At 37.6% G+C, this 24,681-nt stretch overlaps 3 protein-coding genes across 4 annotated transcripts; 1 reads left to right on the top strand and 2 right to left on the bottom strand.

Annotated features, from left to right (window-relative positions):
- Window positions 1–1,163: 1,163 nt before the first annotated feature.
- LOC112468411 lies at window positions 1,164–12,718 on the bottom strand. 2 transcript variants are annotated; one of them, XM_025037566.1, is made up of 16 exons: window positions 11,828–12,718; window positions 8,352–8,498; window positions 7,753–7,996; window positions 7,225–7,429; window positions 6,575–6,796; window positions 6,332–6,481; window positions 5,784–6,132; window positions 5,095–5,225; window positions 4,761–5,006; window positions 4,365–4,620; window positions 3,937–4,155; window positions 3,586–3,754; window positions 3,180–3,353; window positions 2,879–3,020; window positions 2,355–2,553; window positions 1,164–2,261 (listed from the first exon to the last, which is right to left on the bottom strand). In XM_025037566.1, the coding sequence occupies exons 2-16, from the start codon at window positions 8,410–8,412 to the stop codon at window positions 1,219–1,221; spliced, it is 3,810 nt and encodes a 1,269-aa protein (XP_024893334.1). In that variant the 5' UTR covers window positions 8,413–8,498; window positions 11,828–12,718; the 3' UTR covers window positions 1,164–1,218. The 2 variants fall into 2 exon arrangements, with proteins under 2 accessions (XP_024893334.1, XP_024893333.1); XM_025037565.1 differs by having other exon boundaries at window positions 1,164–2,553.
- Window positions 12,719–16,309: 3,591 nt separating this feature from the next.
- LOC112468410 (SCY1-like protein 2) lies at window positions 16,310–20,321 on the bottom strand. The gene is made up of 7 exons (XM_025037564.1): window positions 19,606–20,321; window positions 19,019–19,257; window positions 18,472–18,810; window positions 18,035–18,337; window positions 17,534–17,918; window positions 17,065–17,440; window positions 16,310–16,988 (listed from the first exon to the last, which is right to left on the bottom strand). Exons 1-7 carry the CDS (start codon window positions 20,027–20,029, stop codon window positions 16,472–16,474), a joined length of 2,583 nt encoding a protein of 860 aa, XP_024893332.1. The 5' UTR covers window positions 20,030–20,321; the 3' UTR covers window positions 16,310–16,471.
- A 964-nt stretch (window positions 20,322–21,285) lies between these two features.
- LOC112468409 (ubiquitin carboxyl-terminal hydrolase 8-like) lies at window positions 21,286–23,618 on the top strand (the record flags this gene model as incomplete). The annotated part of the gene is made up of 3 exons (XM_025037562.1): window positions 21,286–22,209; window positions 22,295–22,662; window positions 22,770–23,618. Coding segments are annotated over exons 1-3 (1,478 nt in total), but the record flags the coding sequence as incomplete, so codon positions are not given.
- Window positions 23,619–24,681: the final 1,063 nt, after the last annotated feature.

The following is a 24,681-nucleotide window of genomic DNA, read 5'->3' on the forward strand; positions in this document are numbered from 1 at the left end:
ATTCTCATATTGATCGTTACGAGCCAACGATTTCGAGTCGACTAATTCTTTTCATTATAGTACTAGTTAATTATCGTCGAGTTCGTGAAACTCGACGCTGTTGATACGCCGAACGCCCCCAAGATATGGACGTCAATGTAGAAACTTTGTGACAACCAATCAAGTAAAAATCTATACAATGTAAAATTCGAAATTTTTAATTCTTTAAATTTTTTTTCTTTGTAAATTGTCACGCTGACTCATAAGGTATTTTGAGCTTTTATTACATATTTTGACTTGCGGCGGTACTTTGAAGTTATATATGTGATATTTGTTATGATAAAAGATAAATTTTTTCTACTTTTATATATTGCTATATGAAAAGATTTACTTACCTTTAATACCGAAATAATTCTTTCTCCTGCGATTGTGATAATTTGGTGGGAAACTGTCTGTATATGTTATATACGAGAAATGTTTATTTCTATATGTATGTACACGCGGTAATTCCACAGAACATCAATATATCACAGAAATTACAACGAATATATGGAGCGATTAACTGTTAGTGCGTCGCGTTTGTATGTAAATCTAAAAGTATTTCAGAGATTTTTATTAGCAGGGCGATAAAAATATGACAAGATCTAATTTTCAGTTAATTGACAATGTTGCCTAACTTGTACGATATTCCGATCGCGAATGCAAAGAGCTCGTTTAAAAGTCTATATGAAATATATATAATCAAGAATAGAGTGAAGTATAAGAATAGCGAGGTATTTGACGCAGGGTTACGAATTTTTCGCAATAACTACATTTCAATATGATTTGGACGGAGCATATTTACATTTCTCGTGCAAGATACTTTACACATTTACAAAAATAGCGATTACAGCAGCTATACTTGCTTTTCCGTCTTTTTCCGTGTTAGAGAAGAATTATACATGATCGAGATACGATCTGACACGTTAATCATTATTAATTAAAAAAAGTCTACAATCATATCATAATTCATAATTTGTCTTATGACTAGAAAGTACAATACGTTTGTAATATTACGTCATTCCGTTGCACGTAATAGAAGATTTATTCATATGATTGCTAAATATAACAACGTTTAACGTGTCAAAACATGTCCCGTCAGATTCCCCCAAAACGTCGTCGTACCGATACAATATTCTCAGCCGTAAAATAGCAATAATCTTTATTGCGCTCCCATATGTAGCAATTACAACGTAAATTTCACAGATTCGCTCTGTTATCGATATACTCGTCGTCGTCGTCCGCGAACTTGATACCGTCCTCGTTCTCGCGGATCAAGTCGTAGAAGGAGTCGCGCGATTCCGTCTTCATGTCGCTCTCGACCCCATAATCCGGGCTTTGAATCTCTTTCTTGGACAGACTGATGTTCAGGTTGTCCGTCGTCAGTCTTCGCGTCGCCGCCGGCGAGTTTAATCGCGGCCCCGAGAACTCAATCATCGGAATATTAGTGCAGTCCGAGAGTTTATTGATCTCGCGCGGTTGCGTGAACTGCGTGAAGTCTCGGTACTTGCACGGGCCGCTCACATTCAAGTTTGTCAGAACAATGTCTGATTTCGGATCGTCCTTGACACTCTGAGGACCTCTGTCCTTGCCGTCCGCGTATCCTTGAGTCTTCGAGCTGGTCGACTTGCTAGACAACTTAGGCGCGTTCTCGTTTTTGAAACAGCGGTTCTTTTTGTCGCCCTGAGAAACATCTTTCGCTTTTTGACTCACGTGAGGCCTCGAAGTACCGTAATGAAGTACCGCCTCTTCGGGATGCCTCTTGAAGGCCTGCCTCGATTTCTCCGATTTATCCTCCGCCTTCGCCACGACGCCGTCGAAGATATTTACATAGTTGTCCTGCCGACTGCTTCTCGCAGCGCTCTGTTCCTGGGAGAGATCAGGTTTAGTGCCGTGAAGACGATTGGGAATAGTCCTGTCAATCGCAAGTTGACTACACAGAGACTCCTCGCTGACCCGTGTCCTAGAGTCCTCCAGGATCCGATGGATCGGCAGTAGGTGTTCGTTCAGCCTGGTGGTTCTGCTCTCGCTGATGCTATCCTCGGACAGAACGCTAGCCGATGACGAATCGTTCCTCGACGACGACGAGGACGTCGAGTCTTGGCGTTGCTGTTCGAGACTCGGTCTAGTCTCCTCGACGCTAGACGCGATTTGATGTCGCATACGCCGATACTCGGCCGGGGTCAGGGTCGCGCCTTCAGTGCTCTCCGGCAGTCGGTACAACGCCGGGCTCGTCGTCGTGCCTTGAAAACAATCCGGACAATCCGTAGACGGACCTTGAGAATCCTCGGACATCGACAACGGGGGTATCCATAGGAGAAAAGCTGGATCCATACCTAAGTACGAGCCCGGCGCGGCGCCGGCGTTCGCGACGTTGTAATCGTAATAGTCGATCTCCATATCCGTCTCCGGATTTGTCAGACTGAACTCCGAACCGGGCCCTTGTAGCAGTCGCTCGCGATTTCGACGGTCCTTCGTCTCCTTACCGCTGCGTAACGTGGACGTGCCCGATAATGGACTGCTCGTCGACGAATCCTGATAACAGTTTTCGGTCGCAGTAATTAAATAACTTTTCTAGCGCAAAATGTCGAGTTAAAATTGAAGTTTACCTTCTTCTTGAATTTTTCCCGAATAACATTACATTTCTTTCACTTGTATTTGAGTAATTATTTGAGATTGTTTGTTTTATATTGTAATTGATTTAATAAAATTTAATTAACGTTAGACATTATATTGATAAAATATTGTTGCGTTATTAATTAGACGAATAATCTAGCTTCTTTCTTTTCTTGATCCTGTTTTAACTACTTTTCTGTGTGGTTTTAAGTGAAATACACGCAATCAGATTATAGATCTCTACCTTAGACTGCAAAGGATTAGACGTGTAACGATGAATTCTTGCAATATGCGGGCTGTCGGTAATACTCGCTCTGCTTTGACATCTCGTCGTGTTGCCCGACGTCAATTTATTCGCGGGACTGACAGATCCCAGAGTGCGTAATCTGCAATGTACAAACTATTAAACTGTCCATTCGACTGTCGGAGGCATTCCAAAACGTGGCCGGAGATTACATTTTGACATGGATATTATATAAAATATTTCTTCATTAAGTTTAATGAATTATATAAATAAACAATTTTATTTCTAGAATTATATTTACTTGACTGGTGTGGCATATTTTACTTCCGGCTGGCCAATTGCCATAATAGCCGATACCGTCGCTGGTGGTTCATCGGCGTGCAATTTGTTCGGTATTACACTCCTCTCCGTACAGCTTTCCTCGTTATCTCGGAATTTCAAGGTGGTCGAGCTCAAGCTGGTCTCGTCTTCGTATCTATTATATCAAAAGTATACCTTAGAATAGAATACAGGTGGTTGGTATAGGTTGCAAATAAAATATTCAATAAATCGATAGCTCTCTCATAGAATGAATAAACCAAAATTGCACAATACTCAGTAATGTTAAAATATTAAATATATAAATACGATCGAATTAAAAATATTTAATTCTCCATATATCAAAATATTATAAGATCTTAATTTATTAAGTCCAAATTGTCACTTACTCCGCCAAAGTTTCCGAACTATCATAACCATCCTCCACCGCGCAAGGTGCTTTGCGTTTCGACAGTCTTGGTGTGCACTTCTTTGGTAGTCCCACTAGGGACGCGACTTCCGAAATTAGTGTCGTAGAAGACATCGATTTCGCTCGGCCCACCATCATATCGCTACATCCTGAATAATTTATCAATTTTTTATGTTTTTATGTTCTAATACGTTTTTATGTAGCACATAATATATTAGTTGTTTTAATATTAATTAATTTTATTCTGTACAATTTGCGCTTGTTGTCGACATTAACTTCTTAATAATCAATGCCTAATCTTTTAATACACGAAATTATGTCAGATACTCACCGGAGTGCTCGCTCAGAGTATCCAAGTCCTCCGCGATATGATACTTCCTATATTTCAGTGCAAATTGTAGTGCTAGAAAAATAGATATAAAGAATATGAGTATCAAAAGGGATGCTGTTGCTAGATGCGCGGGTCCCCAGAAGATCCATTGCTCAACAGTGAGGGTGGAATTCGTTTCCGAAGGGAGCGAAGCCGACGTCTTATTCTCATACAATTTTTCTGAAAATATCAATTACGTAAATTGCATCGAATACAGTAACGACTGTAACGAGTACGGAAACAATGTAAATAAAAGTACACAGTGATTTATGTAATTGATAATTCGTTGCACTCATATCATATTTATTATTATATATTTAATATAGATATATCTATTAAAATATTAGATTTAATTTTATTTTATATAATACATGTTAAGTAACGCTTACGAAACGTGCTCGCGTGTCCCAAAAAACCACCCACGCAGGAATTCCCCGAGGCAATGTGCTCGTCGCTAAAGAATTCGAGCAGCAAGCTTTGACCCGAGGAAAATATCGTTCCCGTCACAGGGGCAACCTTGTCAAAAGCGATATCCGTCAAGAGTTCCGCGCTCAGCGAATCACCGTCGCGAGCACGAAAATATTGTCCCGGACAGGGAAACTGCGTTTGATCCAAATGCAGTCTGATTATGTAGTCCGATTTTGCCTACGCAAATCGAGATCTATTGTTATAGGTATCTTATAGGCCGAAGATAAATAAAGCACTATTACTTTTCATTGACCGAATATAAGATTATTCGAGTTGTATTTAAAATAATTAGAACAATGTGCGCGAGAGAGATTTACCTGCAGCAGCCAGAAGGAACGACCGGGACAGGCTTGGGTATTTGCCGCCAGTATCTTATTCAAGGCATTATCGCCGAAATTGATAATGCAACCACACCGACACTGCGCGCCGATCTGTGCCGTAACTTCCGGTCTCGCGGCCGCTAATGTCGTTCCGTGTCGGCACTCCCATCCCTCGGTATTCCACGCCTCCTGGAAATCGATCCTGCCGGTGCCGCCGCAGGATTCCGTCTCGACCGCTCTTCCCTGTTTTATTTTTTTTTTTTCGAGCAAACGCGTCATTGTTTGATCCGATTGCCACGTATTTTGCATTTTGTCGACCGTTAAAACTCACCTGACAGAATTTCGCTCCGTATTTCGGCGGTGGCGTGTCGCAAAATCGATATCGATTGCGAACGCCACCCACGCAGGAGCTGCTGCAAGGGCTCCACGCGCTCCAAGGACCCCAACCGGCCGCGTCGTTTTCTGCATTAATAATTAAGATGAGTAGGGAGGAGAATATGTACAGAGTGTCTCAAAAGTCGAGCACTTTGTCACGGCTCAAAATTGCTTAAAGAAATTGAAATTTAATGAGACACGCATGCTTTTTCGCAATCTCTTAATCTTCGATATCGTCTGCAGTCGAGAAATTTTCAATCAATCGTGTTTCAATCATTTTTGTGAGAATTAATTTATTTACCGCTCAAAGAAAATATAAAAATACACGCGCGATTTATTTTCTTAGTGATTAATGAATAGAATCGGATCAAATCAAAACTCGTCAGAGTAAATATAGAAAACGTAACAGTATATCATTAACAGTATAGTCATGAACGAAATTAATTTATGCTCCAGTTTTATTTCACCGAAAACAATCGCACACGTCTTTTATTTTGACCTACATCAAACGGTGAGCAATCGCGAGGCTCGTTAAGGGGATAAAAATCTACGTGCAGCGCGCGATCTCTCGAGGTGAATTACGAGGCGGTAAATCTGTCGGGGACGGGAGGCACCCGGCTTTTAAGCGTTTGCATGTCCACTCACCCAGAAGCGGGAAGGTCGGTATACACGCGAGCTTCACCTCCGCCATCGCGCCGGTGATCGCCTGGCTCACGTAAATGAAGCAATACTCGATGAACTTCTCGGTGAAGATATCGCAGTCGAAATTCAGCGAATGCTTGCCCGGCGCCGCCTTCAATTCCGCCACGTAGTGCAAGGCGGACGGCGGCGCCAGGGAACTCACGTCCGCTCGCAGGCGGCCGTAAACGCGCACGCGATCGCCCTGAAGACGGCACGCGGGGTACTGAAAGAGGACCGATATGCCCGCCGATCCCTCGCAAGGATAGATCGATCTCGCGTGGACGTTGAAGCTAAACTCGTCGGACCATTCCACCTGCGAGTAAAACAGACGTGCATATATATATATAATTAGTTTACATATATGTACCTACATATGTAAACTAATTGTTTTAATTTATATATATAATAAGCGCGTGTGATGATATTAACCCTTCTATGCTCTAGTAATTACTTCCATAATTATTACCTTCCGCAACCATGCTCCAATTATTTTAATTAAGAAACTTAATTACCTTAATGTACGCGCTGGTCGTTGGCGCGGATGGATTGACGTCCGAGGCCTTTAATCTGAGCGCGTAATTTCCGGCCAGTCCGAAAAATTCGCATTTCAACTTGACAATCTTCGGCGAGGCGAAGCCGTTTATTTCCTCGTAATAGAGCACCTAAGGAAAGTTCGAGGAACGTAAGGGATTGAATTTCGCGACGTTCTCGCGCGTTTCACACGACACGATCCCTTTATCAAACGTGGCGCTTACTTGCATGCGACCGTTGTTCTGTGGATCGCAGGCGGCCGCGGTCGTGCCGCAATATATGAGTTGCAAAATATAAGCTGCCACCGGAACACCGTTGGCAGGTACACATGAAATTCCGTTGTACTTTATAGTAGCTATTACCGGCTGGCTAGGATATGTACCGAAGTGTTGGGATTCCAAAAGCAGAGAAGGGGTTGGCCATTTTACGTCTAAGGCACTGCTCATCTGGATACGTTTTGCATTTCAATTAGGCAACACTTTCAAACAATGAGACACCGATATTATAAATACGACGTTCGTTAAGATTTTTTTCACGATTCTTTCACGTTCCCGAAAAAATACATAAAGTCAAATCTCGAGAAAAATGGATTTCGACTTTTATGTATAATTTATGTGTAATAAACGTATAGTGTTTATCGATCTTAAATTTTATCTTGCCTGGTATATTAATTTTTTTAATTTCTACTAAAGAAAAGTTTTATAATATGACTGCTAGAAATAGTCAATAATTTTAAAGATTTAACATAACAAATTATGCTGTTATTATTAACTCTGTTACTCAAGTTTTGTATATTAAATTAATTATCTATTTGATAATAAGATATAACATGATTACGTGGAGTATAATTTGATAGTTGAAGGAGTATACTGACCTCAATTTCGGGCAGCCCAGCAATGGCAGTGTTGTATCTGGCAGCCACGGTTGAGAACTTGTACTGAAGTCGTAGTGTATAAATTCCGCCGCGTGAGAAGACACCACAAGGTATTATCACAGAAATATTCTCACTCTTATGCGGCAGGGTATCCAGAGGGAAATCACCGATCAATTCCGACGTGAGGCCATCGACGTATAGCACTCTGAAATTAATGCACGAAATTTAGATACGATATACATATTAATCTAATCATTTATATTACTATACGATATCGCATCGATAGTATTAAATTAATTTATTTATTCTTCGAAATTCGAAACAAAAAGTAGAAAGGAAATATTTATTTATATTTGGACAAAATATTTATAAAAATTGTTTTGCAAATACTTTTAATTACGAATACGGTTTAACGTCGTCTAGTTCATTTCAATGCTCGATTATTTAGGGGTGCGTGTAAACAGCTAAACATTTCAGGGCGTCGCGATGCCGTGCATGTTCGTGAAGTTTTACGATTTTTTTACATACCTAAGCACGAGCGGTTCGTGACCCGCGCTAACTCCATCTTTCTTCGGATCGATTTTTTCTTTCTCGTCTTTCTTTATGCCATTTGTGGCGTTGGTGGACATAGTACTTGTGGATACCATAGAGGATTCCTTTTCCGAGTCCAAGATAAAAACGGTTACATCGCCGGACAAAGCCGTGTGGGACGGAGGAGCAACAACTTTTAATAGTATCGGCTCCTTCGCGTCTGTCATCGATCTTGTGATACCTGAAACCGGTAAACACAAACATCTAAAGTTGCGCAAAGTTCAATATTTCCTTTAGAGGCGTTAGTCAATAACCATTAATTAATTTAAATAATTAGGAATTAATAATTTAATTTAAAAAATGCGGATTCTATATCGTCCACGATTAAAGCTAAATTAATAAGAATGGACAGTCTTTTAATCTTAATAATCATTTTTAATCGTTAACTTAATATAATTAATATATAGTTAAATAATAGTTATTATTTCATTCAATTGTGTTATTCATTATTGTGGTACGATATCATATATTTGTTTAAGTACAATGTTGCATTTCTTATACGTCTATGCAAAAATTAAAATCTTTAATGTTAATACCGCATCTCAGGAGAAGGATGATTAATAATCCCAATGATGACCGTTCGGATGTCCAATTCATGTCCGGCTCTTCATTGATGACTGCCAGGGCCTAACCGAGATATTTCGGTGCCCCGGAAAATGTAACAAATCTGCTCTGTCTCTATTCTGTTAAGGATAATAAAAAGCGCATTAAGTTTGATTGTCATTAAATAAATTAGACTACCGTTACTGATATGAAATAAGTTAAAGCAAAGTAGAGCGTACTAGATTACGTTCAAAGAAAGTAAACCAGAGTAACCCAGATTACGTCGGAATAATAAACGCTCCTATAAAGGTCCTGAAATATTTTTAACCCCAATGATAACTATCGAACATGCAATTCAGGCATTATATGTTCCAAAAAGTTGTTTATTGTGAGGTCATGGTTTAAATTAAATATTAAGACACTTTATGTAATTTAACAGCATTTATGATTTTACTTTTGATATTCTCTTACAATTAGTATAATTTTCCATCCGTAAATCAATTTTTACACGGGAAATTAAGAAATCTCTATTCTCTCGTGCAAATAAGAAAAAGGAATCTGTAAAAAATTGATTACATTATTGATGATGTAATGCTCTTTTCGCAGATATTAATTTAAATTTCTTTGCTTGAATAATAATATTATTTTAATTTTAAGCGCAATAATTGTGAGCATGGTAAATAAAATTATTTTCTAAATATTTATAACTTTTATTTATTAATTTTAATCTTAATTTTTATTAAGAAATTAAGATTAAATTAATATAAAATAAACATTCTCAATAATTAAAAGATTAGGCATTTATGATTTTACAGCGTAAACTCTTGCTAAATCTATCTAGCTTTAATCGCCAACATCTTATTTTTGCGAACGATATATTAATGCAAGATACATCGTCGATTTAGTTGCTTCCCAGATGCAAATAAGTTAATGCTGGTAGCGGCATAATTTTGCTTCGGGCTAACGATCAAAGTCACCGGGCGGCGTGCGTGCATTTTACACCCCCGTTCCGCTTCTGAAAATCTGCAGCCTCGTATAATTGCACGTGTTGCACCCTTAGGGCAACCCCGCATCGCTTCTCGGAGGGAAATCGAAATCGGGCATCGTCCTTTCCCGTCCGTATCGATCGGCCGCGTCCCTATAGCGTGCACCGTTTCAGAAAACGCACGTATGTACGCGTCTGTGTACGACGTCGACCGCATTAGGGGGTACGATATTTCATGTCTATCATGATACTCGCAAGGCTAATAATAGACAGATAGCACAATTAACATTTGTAAAGTTAAAAAATTCTATTTTCATCGCGCACTTAAAATGTGTGAAATAAATAAAAACAAAAGAAATGAAAACCACAATTTTCTCATGTTGCATAAAGTGCAATAAACTTCTGCATAAATTTTTATATTGCATATTGAATACTTTTTAAAATAATTTCTATTATAGATAGTATTTTGTTGAATGTAAATTACGGAAAAGTTTGTTTTTCATAAATTTATTTTGAAGACAGTAATGATTTGACATTATCTGAAAGACGTTAATAACTTTTAAAGCATTTTTGTTTATATTCAATTTTATATTCAACTTTTAACTAAGTAGTTGACTATAAAACTGACTACTACGAGAAATATACGTGATGTTCGTCTGAATCGTTTTCCGATATCGCTTCTATATGTTCACAAAATATTTGCGCATATCTGTGAAAGACCTGACTGGTCTCCGCGGGGTGTCTCGAACCCCCTGAGGATTCTTTTCACGCGAAACAAAAATGGATGGATGGATGGTGGACCCTTCCATAAATGTGCTCGTTAAAATCGAGATTTCTCACTATCTGCGTTCCCCTGCTAATTTACGAGAAAACGCGATCCATGTGTGAACCTTTTCCTTGTAAAAATTTCTCGTTTGAAAAACAAAAAATATGATATATAATAAAATTTCTATCCGAATAAGTAATTTTTCTATTATAGAAAATTTCTATTATAGATATTAGAATATAATATTGTAGAATAATTTTGATTTATTGTGTTTATGATTAAAATAAAGTTATTATTAAAGCAAAGAAATTATTATTATTATTATTATTATTATCGAGATTTCTTACTAACCGCGTTCTCCTGCTAATTTACGAGAAAACGCGATCCATGTGTGAACCTTTTCTTTGTTAAAATTTCTTGTTTAAAAAGCCAAAAAATATGATATATAATAAAATTTCTATTTGAATAAGTAATTTTTCTATTATAGAAAATTTCTATTATAGATATTAGAATATAATATTGTAGAATAATTTTGATTTATTATGTTCATGATCAAAATGAAGTTATTATTAAAGCAAGGAAATTATTATTAGAGCAAGAAATCAAATTTTACGAAGAGAGAATTACTTATGTCATCAGTAACTTTTTTATAATTTCAGTTTTCTTCTCTGTGCAAGAGAAAAAAAGAGAAAGAAAATTCTTTTATTACGTAGTACTTGATTGTTACTGGCAAGAATTTATTTTGTATTTGCATTTAAGTACTTATATAATGACGTAATAATGTGAGGATGATAGATGTGCCCAATGTGGACGGTCCACGTGTCGGAATTGCGTAGAAAGTATTTGGATCGATTATGCAATTGGAATAATGAGTTCGTAGTTGCGTACAAAAGGGAATACCGACCCCACACAGACAGACACGCATTGCTTATCGCAGCGAACACGCGTAGTGGTGATTAACATTGATATATCACAGATAAACATCGCCCCTCTGCCGGAGGCGCGACGATAGGGCAACATCGAGCACTCTTGCAGTAACAATCGCGAAACATGCACAAGATGCATCGACGATTTATGGCGTAAAATAAATTTTTGGTAATTTTTTAAAGATATTTCTGTGAATCTCGGTAGAAAATTGCTAAATAATTAAATTAATAAATCTCAGTCTTGTATCAAGCATTGAAGACATTTTTTAAATAATTATAAAATTACGGCAACAACTATGTACTAATATTTTCTTATTACTTTATGTCTTTAACTAACTGTTTCTCTTGAATTGAAGTCTAATTTACAATTATATTTTCTAATTATTCTAATACAAAAGAAAAATTTGATATAGAAGTTAACTTTATATTAATTAATAATGCAATGAGATGCTGCCAAGCGGTCACTTTTTAGTTTATATATTTGTTCATATATATTATAAGTTTATATATTTGAAGAGTTCTTCTATTTAAAGTTAAAATTATTTATTATTTATCTTTAAATTATCTTTACTAATTCTTTGAAATTTATACTCAATTATCTCCAATTATCAGTTATTGTCAAGCATTTTTGAATATTTTTTAAAAGCAACATAGAAGTCATGATGTGAAAGATATTTTCAAGCTCCTCAAACATTCGATGGATATCCTAATTTTAAATAAAATATCTTCGAAACATCTTTGCGATGTCTTTCCAACATTTATATTGTTTAAAAGTCAACGTGCTTCGCTTACGCAATGTTTCTTATCCTGACACGGTCCGCATCTTCTTTGGATCAATCACAGACCGATATAGATTTCTTCCGCCCCGGGAAGGACAATATAGATGAATTCGATCGTCGGCTCTCCGATCCGATCGATCGATTTTGCCTCTCATTGATCCCCCCTTCGCGTATCGACGACGACGATGTCAACGAGCGGCCGTTTTGCCGACCGAAGGACGACGAAGGGGGTGCGCGATTACTCCGACGGTGGCGGCGGCCTCCTAGAATCGATATCGAGAGCCACACGCGAAATTGCCGGCTCGCCTATCCACGCCGCACAAACACCCTCGCGCGCATCCCCGCGCTGCTCCGAGGGTCGACCCTCCGACGGACACGAAATTACCCTCCCGCCGAGGGAGAATGCCGACGATCTTTATGAGAGTCGGGTCTTCTAAGAAACCGACACTATTCTTACTTCGTCTCTTCCTCTCCCGCCTCCCTTTTCCCTTTTCTTTAGTAAACGAGAAGTAATTTCGAGTTTTTTTATTTATTAAATCTTTAAAAGTAAGTCCATAGCTGCGACGTGTGCATTTTTCAAGTTAACACGGGAAGAAATAAACGCTTTTCTTCATATTCCTCAGTCGTTTTCTTAGAATTGCTGTCAATACCGCGATGCTATAATGACACCGTAAAGACTGAAAGCACTAAATCGACAGAAACTGAGTTCAGAAATTAAACAATTTGTCTTTCCTCGCAACTGTTTGGTCGAAATGTTCGCAGGTATCACTACCACTCTCCCTCGTTTCGAATTATTCCGTAAGATCGGAAAGAAATTTACGACGTGATCGGCGCGAGATTTTTGCCCGTCGGCGAGGGATCTCTCGCGGAAATGCGAAACAGGGAGCAACTGCGATGGGGCGACGCGCACATCGCGACTAAAGCCGGGGTCGCCGGCCACCCCTCTTTCTCTGTGTCGGATGGGGTCGAATCGCCGCCACCGCCACTGCCGCCGCCGCCGCCGCCGCTGCCATGCCGCCGTCGCCGTCGCCGCCCCCGCTAGCACCCCCGTTTATCGCTCGACGGGGTGCGCCTTAGGGGTGTGCATTATGACAGAAGGTTGGCTTCTATGAATGAATGTCCGATCTATAACGTGATAGCACGTTACCTCGTTGCGTGTTTTCGGAGCCGGGAACGCGAGACCGATTTCGCCTTGGGGGGTGGCAATTTGATATCCGAAGAAACGGCGAAGAGGCGAGAGATTGCGAAGGCGCCAAAGTCGGGAGTGGTTTTGAGCAATATCGGCGCTGAGGAAGCGAAGGATAGTGTTGGTAGGAAGATCAATGTGATATGATGTTTCGAGAGGGGAAGAAAGAATAATTTGTACATTAAATGTAGATATGAGACGTATACATCTTCTTTTATCCCCTTTAATGATATTAAGGGTATTCTTTGAAGTCTGGAATATTAATGCGATACATCATAAATACGTAGTATAATAAAATATTATTTTATATAAAAGCTTTAATATATTATTAAGCAAATTGATTGAGGGAAATCGATTTAAATCTCAGATTAGACAATTTAAATTATATTTTTCTTCTATCTTTGATAAACAATTTGTTTTTAACGTTTAAATCTACAAAATTAGTCTAATTTATCCTATATATATAAATTAATTTCACTAATGTTATTATATATTAGCAATATTTTTACCGAAGATATTACAGAGAAATATTATATTTTTATAAAAGAAGAGAATATTTTTAAAGTTTTGTTATTTTCGGTATCTATATATAATTTTTGTCATATTTAATTAATAATTTAATATTTCTATATTTTTATATGAAAAGAGAGAAGTTTGCTAACAGAAATCATTAAAAATCTTTCAAATTTTGTTTCTGTACAGTCGTTTCTATCATCTTATTGTTTTTACAAACAAGATTGCAAAGACCCGTTTTTTCAATAAATAAATACAGGATTGAAGACGGACATAATATAGTGCGTAAGGGATCGAATATCCTCTGCAGAATTCCATATTTCTTATTCCTCAATAAATCATTGGATAACGAGACACGACGAGTAATTATCGCGAGTAATGTTCAAACAAACGAGGGTTTGAGTGCTTAACTTCCCGGGGCGCGAGCCACTTCTGCGCAGCCCTTCGTATAGCTGCAAATCGAAAGAGAATGGAGGGTCGTTGCAGGGAGGCATACCTCAGCCAATTAACGAGTGCAGCCTTTATTTAAAAACCTTTCTTTTTCTTCTACGTTGAATCTAATTCCTATTTATTGTCTGTCTGCTCGACGGTAGGGGCGGCATTCTCTTCATCCCGGCACTTCTTCTTGCACCTCCTCGGCGGCGACGATAGTACAGCTTGAATAATCGATACTTCCAGCATTTCTCCACCGCTGCACACGCACACGGCTATCGGCGTCTACCGAAACCTAATTGCGCGGTGTTCCGAGAACAAAGGAATCGCTGGTTCTTTTTTGTTCTTTATGACGAACGACAACTATGGGGTGAATGTCCCTTTTCAACGCGAACCCTTGTTTTTTCGGTTGTAGATCAGCGTCTCCCACTGCATGCTTGCAGTCAATTGCAGGGAAAACCATTGCACAGAAAAAAAAGAAATATAACTTGGAGGGAAAGAAAATTTTAAGAGCTTTTAATGATTTCCGCAAACTCTTGTTTCTTTTTATGTGAAAAATATGATAATATCAAATTATCAACAAAATATGATAGAAATTATGCAGATATTGATGTAGATAAAAAATTATTAATCTTTGCACACGAATTTCAACTAAATAATAATTATAAAATCGAGTTTTTGTTAAAAATACATTTTTGCAATGCAATTAATAATTAACGGATAAGAAGAAGAGGCGACTATAAGTTGAAACATTTTAAGCGTTTAAGCAGCAACATTTCAAGCAGTTTTTATTAGACTCAAACAGCAATTATTAACAATCGCACATAACAACGAAATAAACAACAAACAGATCCAGGATAATATTACAAATAAATATGTACGTACAATTCTTTTTGTAACTTCATACAAATACACTTGCTTCAAAATAACAATTGCACATAGGACTAAGGAGATTTACGTACAGTAACAAACGTAGAGATTTACGTATAGTAACTCTGCATACACAGAATTTTGAATAAAATGCATTATTTTGACCATTCGTAATATACAACGCTTGATCATTTCACATACAGAAATATATCATAAAATAAACTTTGTTTCTGCAAAGCTTGACAGTACGATAATATATTACAATAAAACTAGATGTTAGTAGATGATAATCATGTTAATACAGTTTACAGATTAATATATACATACGATACGTTATTACAAATCTCGTAATATAGAATGGAAACGGCGGTCCACAATCCTGGATCATTTGAATGAGCAATATCTTTATTAAATAATTCTTACATTAAGATTTTCCTTATCCTGCGGGCAAGTGATATATACATCGAAGCGTTATGTAGGGAGTATGGCAAATTAAATCACGATAAAAACTTGCGTTTCTGTATAAAAGACTGTGACTTCCACTTTATTATCACATTAAAATAAGTTACTACTTTTTAGCGTTTGTAGTAACTTATAATTAGTTTCATACTTAGCGTACGGTTTAATGTTATCTGAAAGATCACTCTATTTATATAGCATTTGTCGATTCTGAACATCTTTATAAATATATCTATTTAATGGTTTATAAATATTAAAACAAGAAGTATACAACAGAACTAACGAAAAATTTAAAGAAGAGTTACAACACATATAGACTTTTCTAGTTATCATTAACATTATTAAAATAAGAAATGTAGATGGAATATATATACATATAATATATATACGTATGACAAGTTTTATATAAGACCGCATAATGTCCGATCATACATCTTAAGTGCTGGAGACAAAAAAATATTGCGAAAACAAGCATTTAATTTTCAAAAACATTGTATAAGCATATTAATTCTGCTAATTGTAAGTCATCCTTTTCTTCGGTAATAATTTTTTGTTCTCCAAGATTTCTCAAGATCCGCAATTCAATTACTTTACGCTAAACAGCCTCAATATAAAATATACACTAAAATTATTTAATATTCATCTAATACTGCAATCTTTGATTGCTTGTGCTGATACAAAGGATGATTAATTTCTCTTTTTGCGATTATTATATAACGTGACTTTCATCTTCGATAATGCTGTCAGAAATCACGCTAGAAGAGAGAATATGTATTACAATCACTGTTTTTACAATCAGCGTTTTCATATCGCTAACGATGTAGCTGTCGCTTTTGTTTCATCTTTCTAATTTCAAAAATGATAATGCAATAACAACTTGGCTTCTTCAATTCTGTTCAATTCTTAGAAACTTCTCTTCAAAACTTTGTAGCTTCGGTCTTCGATTCTTATAATTTGATATATTTGGTGATGCTCCACAATTCAGTAACAGTTCACATCTTTCAGTATATCCATATGTCCATGAATTAATCCATGAATTAATCATTTCTTGCTGAAATGATTATGCAGAACAATTAAAACTTGACGACATAGTGTAAAAATATTTTAAAAAGAGACCCACAAAGAAACGTACTGGTATATGATTCCTTTACCAGTGATGTCCAAACGGCATTATCTTTTGTATTAGAATTAAATCCATTAACTAAGCAAATCCATGATATCTTGCGTGGATGAATTAGGTTTGTTCGTATTGGTTTGCATATTAGTGGGCGACAAAAGAGGTTGCATAGTTCCAGGAAAGTTTAAGTTTGGTTTAACTTCTGGTTGTGCTGCAAAATTTACATTATTCTGGGGAATGACAGAGTTCCACATCAAGGTAGATTGTGGCGAATTCCAGTTCAAGGGCGCGTTCATTCCATTGGAATTCCAATTCATTGGCCTATTCAATGTTGTTTGCGAATTAAGCGTTGGAGATGTTAAAAATTGCGATTGCGTTAGACCAATGTCGTTATATTTATATGCATTTTTAGTAGCCGAGTAATCCGGTTGTGACATGGTCGATCTTGACATAGACAGATTTAATTCGTCTAGATTGTTTTTTAACAAAGTCGCAGTTAAATCCTTTGGCTGTGACTTTACAGGTTGTGGCGCAGCTTTAGGAGTCAACATAGATTGAGACTGCAATCTTTGATGCGTTTCTTGCTGTTGAATTAATCTGGAAAGAGATCAATGTAAATAGCAATTAGTATGTCGAGTAAAATATGAAATTTTTGAAAATAGCTGAGACAAACCTGTACTTGTCTTCGATGGTTAATCCATTTTCAATATTTACTGTTTTAGTATTAGCGTTCGGGGATAGAACTTGAGGCGATAGATTAATGTCGCTTAGACTGTTGTTTTGCATAAAAGTGGGCGACGTCACTTGAGAAAGTGCCTGATCGAGTTGTTGCGTCTCACGGCGCACCGCATCCAATTGTCGTAATGCCTCTCGATGCTCGCTGGTTACTCGATTTATCATATCGACGACTAGCGTGGAAAGTGCCTCGTATTGTGTCATGCTAAGATTTTGTTCTATGCAGAGAGGCAACAGAAACGGTAGTACTTTCGTTGCCAATATTTCTTTGCCCATACCTAGCTTACCGTGAGTAAGCAACATTCTGTAAATACCTGGCAACATAAAAAAAAATATTTTCATCAATTTTTTTTCGGAACGAAATTGGACAAACTGCAATAAATGTAAAATTATCTTAAAAATATTACCTATAATAGCCATCAAAATTGCCGGTTCGCCAGAATGAGGAACTTCCTGAAGGAATGGTAATATCTGATCGAATACCAGCCAGCGATCGAAACTCGGCAGCATTTTCGCGAGACACAGTAAGCAATTAACGCGTACTCCAAGACTAGTAGATTTCTTTCCCGGTGACAAACATATCTTTTTCATCCGTGGAAGTATGGAATTTTTTATGACTGGTCCCTCGATCATCGTCACTATATTCGGCAGAGCCGATAAGCAGAGTTCCTGGAGCTGTTCCCATTCGGATTCCAGAGCACGCAGTAGCATAGGCACTATGTCGGTCTTAATGACGTCCGTGGGGCACAATTTCAATAATAAATTTACTTGTTGCATAAGAACCAGACTAATCTATAAAAAAAATACATATTAGTTTATACGATTTACACGGAAAATATTTTATCATTATTTTTATTATATTATACATCTTCTTACTTTACTGGCACTGTAGAAAAATGCATGCTTACTTGTGGCGGGTCTTCTAAAGCAAGAACAGGTTTTAGATTAGGTAGGATATGTTCTCGAAATTCCTCTACTTCGGTAACCTCCATTACTTGCAATATGCTCGGCAATACGAACGGTATCATAGGTGGATTAACTAATTCCTTGTAGAGTGCAGGTAATACTCTATGTAGCACAACTCTGTGTGGCAACTGTTTTAATAACTGTGGAAGACCTTTGTAAAATTGCGACTTTTGGAGATTATCCCACTGGAATAACTTGTCCAAATAATTTAACGTCTTAACGCCAATGTCTGTGAAGTATTCGATCTACAACAATGTATAACAATGGAGTAAATATCATTATTTTAAGAATTCCTTCTTTATATTAATTATCTTAAATACATTTTTTTCTTTGCATTTCACATGAAATAAATTACTTAAAGAAAAACGAAATAAACTACCTTGATAAATTGATGAGCATCTAATCGCAATTCAGGATTATGACTTAGCATGAGTTTTACAGTATCTCTTAGACTTTCGGGGATTGGAAGAAGCTTTGCCGAGACATTAGTTCCTTTGAAATTTTCCAAGAAACGTCGGCATTTTCCTAAATCATTGTGAGATTCCAGCAGTGGTTGATGTTCCGAGGAATGTATCGTACATATCAGCATGCCCAGGGCAAAAATATCGCTAGGTGGTCCATTGCTACTCGCTAATATGCACTCGGGTGCCTGATAATTTAAATGAGGTTGCACAACCGCCGGGAGCGTAGAATCATATTCCAGGTAAGACCACGTTGGCTGAAATTAAAAAAATAATGCAAAATACAATAATTGACCCAAATATTTAGTTCATTAAATACATAATTTAATAATTGCTAGATTTATTTTTGGTTTATAAAATATAGACGGTATAACTGCATATTGTTTTTCAATTTATCACGTATCCAACAATTGTGCTTATCTTAATACTTGATGCTTATCTTCATATACTTGACGACGCTCGTACCTGTTTACTATCTGAATTTTGATTTAAGGCACAAAAGTCAAAACCAAATATCTTCCAAGCTCCATGAACATTCATAACAATCGATTCTGGACACAAATTTCTGTGTAACAGTTTTACATCGCCGTGTAAAAATGCCAGACCTTCTCCCAGTTGCAGCAATCCATACCGTATTTCTATATCGTGCAGCTTGTAGTCTTTCAAGTTTCCTGGAGTCGGTTGAGGTATATTCTCATAATTACCTGCAATATGTATCTTATATGTAAATATTGTCGATACTAAGTGAATTCAGATCATAGAGATATAAGAATAGAATGCGCAAGTAAGCTGAAAAAGCGATATGGGAATAGATAGAGAAAGCTGCACATGGGCCCCTTCTGTCTTTGTCTGACGGAAGAGGCCTATATGTAGCTTTCTTCTTCTACTCCTACACTGCAGCCTCTTATGTGCTAGCATATGACTCTCGCACTCTAGTCTTATATCTCTATGATTCAGATAGAACACGCAATTGAATTTAATCTTTGCAACAGTATAGAATTTATGTGCTAACAGAGAAGCAACAGATAATGCAAAATTTATCTATCATCTACCTAGTACATTAGCCAGACTAGCAAACACTGGCTCGGTCGCAAACGCCAGACTGTCTCTCGACTCCTCAAGTGGATGCTGCACGGTCAGAACCTGCGGGTGCCTCAACTTCGTTAACTGCATCACGCCTCGCTTCAGAGTTTCCAGCACAAGCTCCCGATCTGCCCTGGCGGACCATCTCTCCAGCATGCGCTTCTCAAAAACGAAAATAGCTGCCTCTTGCTTAGTGGACTTCTTGTAGCCGCTGTAGATCTTCCACAACAATCCTGGGCCAGCGCTCGCAACGTGAGCGGTCGCCTCGAACTCCCTGGTGACTGGATTGCCAGGTAGAACGCTGGACAGCTGCGACAGACCGTACGCTGTGTTTTGGACGGTATTGCTGATAGTGTTGCTGACTGTGTTGCGAAGCTTGTTCAGGACGTCCATCCTGTCAATCAACTGCTACTTGGCGACGATGTCAATCGTGAAAAGATGCACACGCGTGGAGTATCAGGCGGAACGCGCTTTGGAATATTGAAACGACTATCCGACTATGGGAGGTCGATATTTGTATGTAAATGTCTCAGCGAGGCTAAAGTTCCAAAAATCGCTGCTATATATCACCATGAGTCATCGCACGGAGCGTAGTGGAGCGTAGTTCGTACGATACTCCAGAAGAAGCGCCTTTTAAACGTCTCTAACCTGTGCTCCGATCACGGACACAGTACGAAACCTATTATCGAGTGTCTAGTAACATTTTAATGACATCATTCGCCATTCGCCATTTTCAGGCTAATTACGTTTGTATTTTTCAAACACATAGTGAGCAGTATTTACGCAGTTTGTTAATAAAAAATAAATTTAATTAAATATATTTGTATGTATAAATATTATTATTATATTATAATAAGTATATCTATAAAACAAATAATAATATGATAAAATATATAAATTTCTTCCTGATGGGGTTAGTCTGAAACATATAAGTATATGGCGAATTAATAAAAAATTGTATTCAAATTTAGATTAACTTTAATCTTGGTTTAACTTAACTTTTATCTTTTTTTTTTTTTTAGTTTAAAGAATTAGAAAACGCAATTAATACTTAAGATTTTCAATATTATCAGTATATTTCATATCTCATATTATTTTCTATTACTTTCTCTTTGATAATTTCATTTGTCGTGCAGTAAATTCGTCAAATATTGCATATCAATTAGCTACGAAGGAATAATAAAGTTTTCGCGAATTCTCCGGAATTCTCTATCCTGTAGACCAATAGCATTTCGAAAAGTCGCGCGACAAAACACTGAGATTTCGCCCTGCCAATTTCACCAACCACAGTTAGCTTAACCGACGGTTAAAGTTAGCAGAATTGACCAATAGAAATGAATCCATCCTGCTTTCTATTGGTCAATCCTGCTAACTTTAACCGTCGGTTAAGCTAACTGTGGTTGGTGAAATTGGCCCTTTAAGGGTGCGTCTTGCCTCGCGAGAAGTTGCCGTATTGGACAATCGTCGCTGACGTCGCAAATGACCATTGGTCATCCATCACATTGGCCGCGTTCAGCAGATACAACTGTTGAGTGTCGTCTTATCAACACTTTGCGTTAATTGGTTGGTTCTAAAAGTAAGAGCCAATCACGTTCGACTGCTACTGAGCGGCTTGGTCTGCTGAACGCGACCATTCGCAGAACGTGTGTGGTGTGTGGACCTGTTCGGACGTGTTTTGTCCGGCAGGAAAAATTTTTGAAAATATTGCGACTTAGTTTCCACTTAAACTTTTGGTATTTCCGTTCAGACTTCGCTACGCTAACAGTGTTCCAGACTTTGTATAACAGTGGCAAATACTGGCCGTATTGTCCTCTGAAAAGAGGCAGGAGCCAACGAAAGAAGAAGAAGAGTCGCTGACGTTGCTTGTTATCCACGACCGGACGAGCTAACCTCTCGGCGCAGCTGACATCTACAATTCTTGGGCGCACCTTGAACCACAGGAAACCGGGGGACCAGGGGCAATACTGTGGTGAGGTACTTTTGTTCGGTTTCGAAGTCATTCCAAGTCATTTGGAGCAATTCGGAGTGCGAATTCACGCGAGGAGGACCAGGAGTCCGTCTGTTATTGGACGTCGCGAGAGGTCTCCGATGACGTGACGGCGACGCGCGGTGATCGATAGCATCCCCGCGCGCCCCTGCGACGTCACCGAGGCGATATATCGTGTCTCCGTCCGAATCGCCACCGGGCTGCTACGTCTCGCGGTTCTAAGTAGATTAGGCGATTAACGTTTGCCCTTTGACTGACAGCGAACTGCGCCGTGTGCATCGGATGCCGGGCGGCTCCCCCGACCTCGCGCACGACGCCCGGCAGCATGTCCAACACGACGAATTTGACGTTCACCTGCGTCAATGATCTCCTGCAAAAGGCCAAGATCAATTTTGCGGGTAAGGAGCCGCGCAACGTGTACCAGAGGCTCCCCGCTATGCGAGAGAAGTCTAATCTAGCGAGGAAGCAAGGGGATGAAGAGACCGCGTACATCATGTTGAAGAGATGGTTGGACTCGGTCGAGTGGCTGAGGAGAACTCGCGTTAAGGATGGCAAGTCCTATGCTGCGAACATGACCGTCGACCAGGTAAGAAGTGTACCTGTATTTCTACAACTAACCAGCCCGATGTGTGTCGTACGGATGGTGGAATACATAAATGTTTATATTCTAGATAAATGAAGTGAAAAACATACTTGCAGACATGAAGCAAAAATTAGAAGTACGCTATGAGCTTAAATCGATGAAGCAAAATAATACGGAAAAAATGGTGGAAAAAATGGAGGTAGACACAAATGAATCAGATGCGCCGAATAGCGACATTGGATTAAAATTGCCAGAAATACCGACGGAAGAACCCTTATATATAAGTCTTTGTAGCGATAGTGATCAATTTATATCGTGCGATCAGTTGTATTATCTAATACAAAAGATAGGTATTAGATATTTGATCGTTGATACTAGGCCGAAGGCCCATTATGAAAGTTCCATGATACTGTCGGACAGATGTATTAACATCCCACAGGATGAAATTAAGGAAGGGTAAGCGAGGCATTTTCCTGCGATCTTTCCCATGATTTTTTATCTTTCAATTTTATCGGGTCTCTCTTAATTTATATTAATTTTTTATGGTGGATTTTTGCTTGTAGGTTACTGGGTTGTCACTTTATAAAATGTTTTTCAAAAGGCACGTATGCGTGTAAATTATTTCTTAATCGATCGGCAATGGACGTAGACATTTTAGTTTTGCTAGACTGGAATGCTACGCAAGAGACTCTGGCACAGTGTGTTCATGTAAAAATATTGAAGGAGATTTTTGAGAATTGGGATCCTGGTATAAAGCATAATAAGATTAAGATTCTGAGTGGAGGCTATCAGGAATGGCTGGAGCGGTATCCAGCATTCACAACGAATGCCAATATTCAAATACCAAATATCAATAATATTGAGAATGAGATTTTGGAGACATTTGAATATCCAGATTTGTCCGCAGTGTACTCTAACGAGGAAGAAGAGCGAATAAGAAAGAACAAATTGAATAACAAGAATATGGACATGGAAATGGATCATGGTGACAATAAATCATCGATATCCAGGCATATCAAATTGAACAGCAATGACACAGTTTCTCCAAACAAATCCAAGAATTTCGTTACTCATGTAACGATATCAATTGACGACAAACGGCCGTCTCGGGGCGACAGTGTGAATGGGCAACGATTGGATAGTCCCGAAAGTCCAGTGTTAGGATCTGGGCCTAGGATAAGGTCAAATAAAGTGTTACAAAACGTGAGCGTGAAACCGGTGATTGATCGCAGTAGCAAACCAATCACCTTGAAGACGGGTGATCCACGATGTAAGGAAGTATTAAGATTTATGAAAGAGTTGAATGAACTGGCGAAATCGAAAGAGAAGCTTGCCAACGAATTGTTGGGCCAAGAATACCAGCTTTATTCGGCTTACACCATCAGCTTTATATGGCTTACACCATCTTTTATGTCTCTTCCATACAGCACAAAATGTTTTCAAAAAATATTTCTAAATGTTTCTATAAAAATATTGCAAAAAACATTTTAAAATGATTTTAGGAATATTTTAAAATGGCTTAAAAACCTTTTGTGGTAACAGTTTTAAGAATATTTAAAAAATCTTTTAAAAATATTTTTCTAAATGTTTTTGTTTATCATCCAGGCAAAATTTTCTTAAATATTTGAAATATATTTTTGAAATATTAATTCAAATCTACATATTTATTGTATCATAATCTTGTTTTAAAATATTTAAAAAATATTTTTATTTCTTATCGATTTTATAATCTTTTTTCAAATATTTTTAAAAATATTTTTGAAATATTATGAAATATTTTTAATAATTAAGAAAAATGCACGGTAGCACATCTTTCCGTGCTAGTTCGCTACGACGCCGCGACGCCGCGACGCCGCTAGACGGCGCAAGTATAATGATAAGACTAACTCGTAAGTAAATTTTAGTTGGGATCTAATAAGCAGGCCTCCGGCGAAGCAAAATCATAACATTCGCGACACATGTCTTCGCCATGAATATAATGCAAGGCTTACCCAACACCACTGCGATGCTATAAATATACAAAATATTTTCCAAAGATAAGTAAAGATGTATATTTTTCAAATATTAAAAAAATCTTTTAAACGTGAAACAATTAGTGCTGATTGGGTCAAACATATTTTATTTTTCGAAGCAATATTTCTAAAAGATTTTATAAATATTATTGAATATACTTATTTGCAATCTTTTAAAAATATTTTTGAAAATATTTTCTGACATGATCTGGCGGACATAGAAACATTCTAAAAATATTTTTGTAAATTATTTTAATCTTCCTAAAAAATATTTTAAAAATATTTTGTGCTGTATGGGAGCTTCAAACCAGACAATTTTTGTCTGAAACAATTTTTCCAATCTCTTTTACTTTAAGAGATATTCAGTTAAATCACTTAAAATGATACACCCTGTATATATGCAAGTGTATGATGAATGTATGTCTTATTCTTACATCGGTTTTATTTTCGCTCTTGTTTTATT

This window comes from Temnothorax curvispinosus, unplaced genomic scaffold (assembly GCF_003070985.1).
Source record: "Temnothorax curvispinosus isolate PA1 unplaced genomic scaffold, ASM307098v1 QBEX01018451.1, whole genome shotgun sequence".
In the NCBI taxonomy this organism is placed as follows: Eukaryota; Metazoa; Arthropoda; class Insecta; order Hymenoptera; family Formicidae; genus Temnothorax; species Temnothorax curvispinosus.